Raw genomic sequence first — 6,000 nt, 5'->3', positions numbered from 1 at the left:
ATTCGACGGCCAACACCGCGGTTCCTGGTGTGTCCGCTGTGCCGTGCGTGTGATCATTGCTTGTACAGCCCTCTCGCAGTGTCCGGAGCAAGTATGGTGGGTCTGACACACCGGTGTCAATGTGTTCTTTTTTCCATTTCCAGGAGTGTATTAAAACACCAAACACTTCGCCTACTTTGGCTACGGAAGCACTCACCACATGAGAAGAATTTCTCTACGCATTCGCTTATCTGTGATACAATGTACTCACAACAACACGGAACACTGGTCTGACCTCGGCTGAAACTTGCAACGTGTTAAAACCACTGTACAGGTGCCGATTATGATCAAGTACAACATCGTAACCTTACGCTTGTCCAGCATACGCATTTATGGCGGAGCATGAATTTCTCGCAGTGTTTCCATACTTTTCCCAGCCATTTTACACTGAGTTTGTGATCCGACTCGCAAATCCATTATCTTACACATTTTTCCCGTAAGTACTATTTCACGAGGCGTGTTCGCCCCCGTGTTTGAAACTTTCAAAATGGTTCAAATGGCTCTAAGCACTATGGGACTTATCTTCTGAGGTCATCAGTCCCCTAGAACTTAGAACTACTTAAACCTAACGAAGCTAAGAACATCACACGCATCCATGCCGCCGGCCGGTGTGGCCTTGCGGTTAAAGGCGCTTCAGTCTGGAACCGCGTGACCGCTACGGTCGCAGGTTCGAATCCTGCCTCGGGCATGGATGTGTGTGATGTCCTTAGGTTAGTTAGGTTTAATTAGTTCTAAGTTCTAGGCGACTGGTGACCTCAGAAGTTAAGTCGCATAGTGCTCAGAGCCATTTGAACCATTTGAACATCCATGCCCGAGGCAGGATTCGAACCTGCAACCGTAGCGGTAGCGCGGTTCCAGAGTTTGAATCTTTCAAATTGGTTTAGCGGGAAACGTGTTTCCTACACTTACCTTTCTACGTTGCACATGCATACCCTAGTAGAATTTATTCTGTTGTAAGAAATTTTCGGTAATACAGGTAAGCTGACGCTGACGCAGTTCTCCGAAATATTCTGCAGCTCAGACGAAGCAAATGCATTCACCACACAAGTTCTATGTCTTCAAGCTCTGGTAACAAACCAAAAAAAAACATTTGTCCACGACACAAAAATATTTGACCTTGTGAGTTAATGTAATCAAAAGATTTTCCCATTTATGCCACAAATTTTGATACTCGAAAACTCACTCGTCAAAACTTATTGTGTAGTTTCCGTTGACACAGAATCATGAAATTTGGCAGGAAGTGACGTTTCACAGTAAGTAAAGTACAGTAAACTAAGTAAAGTAATGTAAAAAAAGTGAACAATTATTAAATTGTAACTATGTCACATAAAAGTATCTTTTTGCCACTGGAACACCCATTGCATTATCGGCCGTCAAAAGCATAATAGACGAACATTGCTGCATGCAAACATAAAATGTAAGTTACACTCTCATTTTAGTAATTAAAAAAATATTTCATACAGAAATCCCATGCTCGCTTCTTTTCGTATGTCCAGGCTAGTGTGAGGAACTCCAATAGAGTTTCTGATATGGTCTTCTGATTCCTAGGGCCGATATCTTGGCAGTATCTCATCAAAAATAGGCAAAAATGGTTTAGATTCTCGATTCCCAAGATGGATGATCTCTTATATATATATCTGCACCCTCAGTGCGCATGTCCTACTCGCACTAGGATACCTTTTCCCTCTGCTGTTGTGGGTGTGGACATCATTGTTCTTCTCAAGTTGTGATGGAGTAGCTAATACATGTACCGCGACGGTGCAGTTAAAGTGCCAAGCTCACTGAGCACGACACAACAACCCCAGGTGACCACTACTCATACTGGTCGCTTTTGTACCATCAGTACTTTCTTTTTAAGTGATGAGTTACACCAGAAAATGATTATTCCAGAAGGTATTATTGAATGGAAATGTGCTCAGTGTATCAGGCCACTGATCATTTGTTTCCAAGATAAGCAATTATACGAAGGGCTAAGGTAGGTGAACTTATCTATCTGAGAAACTCGGTAATATGCTTTTTTCAGCTCAAGTTTAAATCAATATGTACACCCAAGAATTTGTATCAACCTAGCCTGATAAAATGACTGTTTTTCATGTCCTACATCAATTGTTGGTATAATTCTATTTGTTCTATAGAACTGCATATAGTTTTTTTTTTTTAATTTTTAGGGGAAGTCCATTTGGATGGAATCACTTAATAACTTTTTGGCAAACATCATTAACAAGTACTTCTCGCTTTCTGTCTGATGGGATTTATTATAACGCTGGTTCCTCTGCAAAAAGTACCAGTTCCGTTTGATGAATTTCAAGTGGAAGATCATTCACATACGTAAGGATTAGGAGTGGACCCAAAATTGAACCCTGTGGGACTCCCTTTGTAATTTCTCTCCACTTATTAAGATTTTCTCACCTTCCAGCATTGTTTGAATAATTTTTCACACACATTATTCATTGTTACACATTATGATGGTCACTTGAAATAGGGATTAAAACTTTTAAACATCATTTCCCAACAAATCGCAGTCTACAGCCAAGAAGAGTTTTATGGACATTGGAAACCGCTGCAAAAGATTGTGCACTCGACAGAATAACCTTTGTGAATGAGTTTAACCCTGAAACAACGTTTCTCATTCTAGGAAACAGTTCTCACATAGTCTCGAGGAGCCATATGTGCCAGAGCAGCGGGTAAGTCCAGTGGGTGACCACTTCAGAGAATAACTCTTATTGCTGCATGAGTCTTCACTCAAATCACTTACACTTTATTCACGGTAATGTAACGTGTACAAAATGACATGTAGAACAGTCCTTATTGGACGAGCCGCTGGTAGACTATCTCCTTGATGATCTTGTTGTTGGCCACCCAGACAGAGCCCGACTTGCCCTCTTGGATGACAGTCATCAGCCCCTCGGCGATGAAGTCAGGCCTGCAAAGAGAACACACACACACGTCATTAAATTGTTCCAAAAGAATGCAGCGTAATAAGTAACAAAATCCGTAATTCCAACTTCCACATGTAATTAAGTACTGGCTGATAATTACCAGTGGAATCATTTTACTCCTGTCGAATATACGAGTATGCTTCAGAAGTGGAGGAGCCATAAACAGCAACAAGGCAAGGTTAAGTATGTGCTGCAGTCAAGTGCCAAGATTACTGTATACAGGGTGTTACAAAAAGGTACGGCCAAACTTTCAGGAAACATTCCTCACACACAAAGAAAGAAAATATGTTGTGTGGACATGTGTCCGGAAACGCTTAATTTCCATGTTACAGCTCATTTTATTACTTCTGTTCAAATCACATTAATCATGGAATGGAATCACACAGCAACAGAACGCACCAGCGTGACTTCAACACACAGGCCGCGTTCAACATCTTCCTCGAAGTGGGCCTCCCCTGTGTCTCACGCAGGTGTCAACGTGTCAGTAGAGGACAAACTTCATTTCCACACAGCGCTCCCTCCTCCCCCCTCCCTTTCCTCCCCCCCCCCCCCCACCGAACTCAAAACGTCGTACTTCATGCGAATTGTAAAAAGAACGATCAATTGGCATTAAGTGTTACAAAAGCAGTTAGGCCTTCTTGCACACAAAATGCAAATGCTCCAAGCATTACAGCGGTATGCATTCGCGTTTTCCAGGCTAGCCCCTATAGACGCTGACAATGACTACCTGGAAAAGTGCCTGTTTCCAGTTGAAGTAATGATCTACATTTGTGGACATGTGAATTGGCACAGTGTCAGGATTTGGGGCTCCGAAAACCATGATCCATCGGGCATTATGAATGAGCAAACTTCGATTAAGCACGCAGCCCTGCTGAATAACATTTCTTTTTGAAGCAGCGTCCAGACTGATTTCCTTCTACTTCTGGTTTCTGATTCTTGAGTGTTACACATGTATACTGTGGCCAGTGTTTTCGCCATTGCTTTGGTGGCCCTTAATTAGGCTTAGCTACTATTCGGCATTTTCGCAGCTCGTGGTCTTGCGGTAGCGTTCTCGCTTCCCGCGAATGGGTTCGATTCCCGGCGTGGTCAGGGATTTTCCCTGCCTCGAGATGACTGGGTGTTGTTGTGTTGTCTTCATCATCGTTCCCCATTGCGGTCGGAGGAAGGCAACGCCAAACCACTTCTGCTAGGACCTTGCCTAATCGGCGGTGCGGGTATCCCGCATCGTCCCCTACGCTCCTCGGAGTATGAGACATCATCATCATCATCACTATCACTATCACTATATGGCACATGCCTATCTCCCATAGTGAGGATCGCAAGATCCACCCAGTTTATTTTACATAGCTGTGAAATGTCCTCTTTTAATAGAAGTTTATATATTTTCAAGTTTTTATCCTATGACTACGGCGCATTATTGTGCGTCATTATCTCTGTCCTCATTAAATTAAAATTTTCCTATCTTTCATAATATAAATTTTGTTTCAACTCTTATCTTATGTAAGCCTCACTGAGTCGTCACCTTTAAGTTATAAAGTTTTGAATTGCTCTTACTTTTAATGTGTCCCTTTAGTGCTAGTGAAGCTAGTTATTAACTGGTACAGTAGTTTCTGACAGTGTACACTCTAAGGATTTGCTACTTTCCATTTCATTCAGTTCCATTTTACCCAGTAGCGAGATGCTTTTTAGTAGGAGTGGCACATGTGTATGTTCTTTCAACTCATGACTGTGGTAAGTTACTCCTCGTCGCCGTATGTATACTCGCTAAACAAAAAATGAGCATGATGCTCGTGGAAAGGGAAAAATTTTCATTGCGTTTTAAGATTTATACATAAATTTAATGTCGCCGGCTTCCAGATAGTTTTACTACAGTTCCGTACTGGCCCTATTCAATATGTTCCTTACGACTCATAACGTACTTTTAACGCGCTTCACGTAACTTTCTATGTAATTTTTATAAACGTAGACCAGTAACTCAAATTGTGAACGGCCGGGCTAGATGACTGCGCGTTTTTCTACCCGTCAACAGATGGCAGTACTTTTGCCACTCTGGTTTACCAGCTTGCTTCCCCCTTCGTGTACTCTACTCCGTGCTCTGCTCTCGCCAGTGATATTTCTAAACCCAGGCAGTCGTCCGTAGTTTTTTCTGGTGTCACTTTGCCATTGACTTATATTTTGCCGCACCCAACCCGACCGTTGTTTTACAAAGTGTTATATGTAACTTCTTTCCTGTTTTATATACATATATGTGCTACTGCTTGTAAAAACTATTACTAGCTCCGGTCTCTTGTTTATTTTCAGTATAATACCGGACGATGGGCCTGTAAGAACCCGAAACCGGTCGCGTTTTAACTACTGAAAAATAAAAACAACTTTACGTCTGAAGCGGTATTTTCGACCTCTGCTATAATGTTCAGTTGCGGATGTTCCTCCAGCAGGATTGTTTGTTGAAATACAGTGTAGTTATGGGGACGGCGGACCTTAAAGGCACGGTCGGAAAAAAACAACTGAACAGGGAAGGGAGTTCCCTTGTTAGGAACCTTCGGTGTACAGAGCTTTAAAACCGCGATGACAATCTAAAACGGTAAAAAAAATATCGAGTGTAATCTTTCTCAAAATTCGTCAAGCTAAAACTAATTCTGGGTGTCGGTAGGAGCCAACGTGGAGACCTGCTGCATCCTTGGCGTAAAACGTTAAAATCAACAACACTCATCTCCAGAAGGCAGTCATTCCCGTGAACCCCATAGTGCCTCGTTATCCGGTGTCTAGCACGAAGGAGCCTTCCCATCAGTGATCGAGGGACAGTATGGTACGCAGGTTTGTACAGCATGGACAGTGTTTTATAGCCCTGTCGCAAGATGAGTAGTCATCGCGTGATGTGAAGTGGAGGAATGGACGAAGGTGAACAACTTGTGATATTCGCTATTTTTGACTTCATTGCAAACAGCAAATACGAGTAGTTAATACTTTCAGCCAGAAGGCAAATACTTGTTTATAAATAATGATTAATGTATAATGAGGC

General features: G+C 42.2%; 1 protein-coding gene across 1 annotated transcript in view; it reads right to left on the bottom strand.

The window, feature by feature from the left end:
• Positions 1-2,759: 2,759 nt before the first annotated feature.
• LOC126175925 (15-hydroxyprostaglandin dehydrogenase [NAD(+)]-like) overlaps positions 2,760-6,000 on the bottom strand; it is a 67,488-nt gene continuing 64,247 nt past the window's right edge. Inside the window, exon 7 of the mRNA XM_049922999.1 lies at positions 2,760-2,962. Within this exon, the coding sequence (XP_049778956.1) occupies positions 2,845-2,962 (118 nt within the window). The 3' untranslated portion in view covers positions 2,760-2,844. The remainder of the gene's footprint in view (positions 2,963-6,000) is intronic.

Source organism: Schistocerca cancellata, chromosome 3, assembly GCF_023864275.1.
Source record: "Schistocerca cancellata isolate TAMUIC-IGC-003103 chromosome 3, iqSchCanc2.1, whole genome shotgun sequence".
In the NCBI taxonomy this organism is placed as follows: domain Eukaryota; kingdom Metazoa; phylum Arthropoda; class Insecta; order Orthoptera; family Acrididae; genus Schistocerca; species Schistocerca cancellata.
The sequence above is the reverse complement of the archived record's forward strand: the minus strand, read 5'-3'. Positions and strand labels throughout refer to the sequence as shown.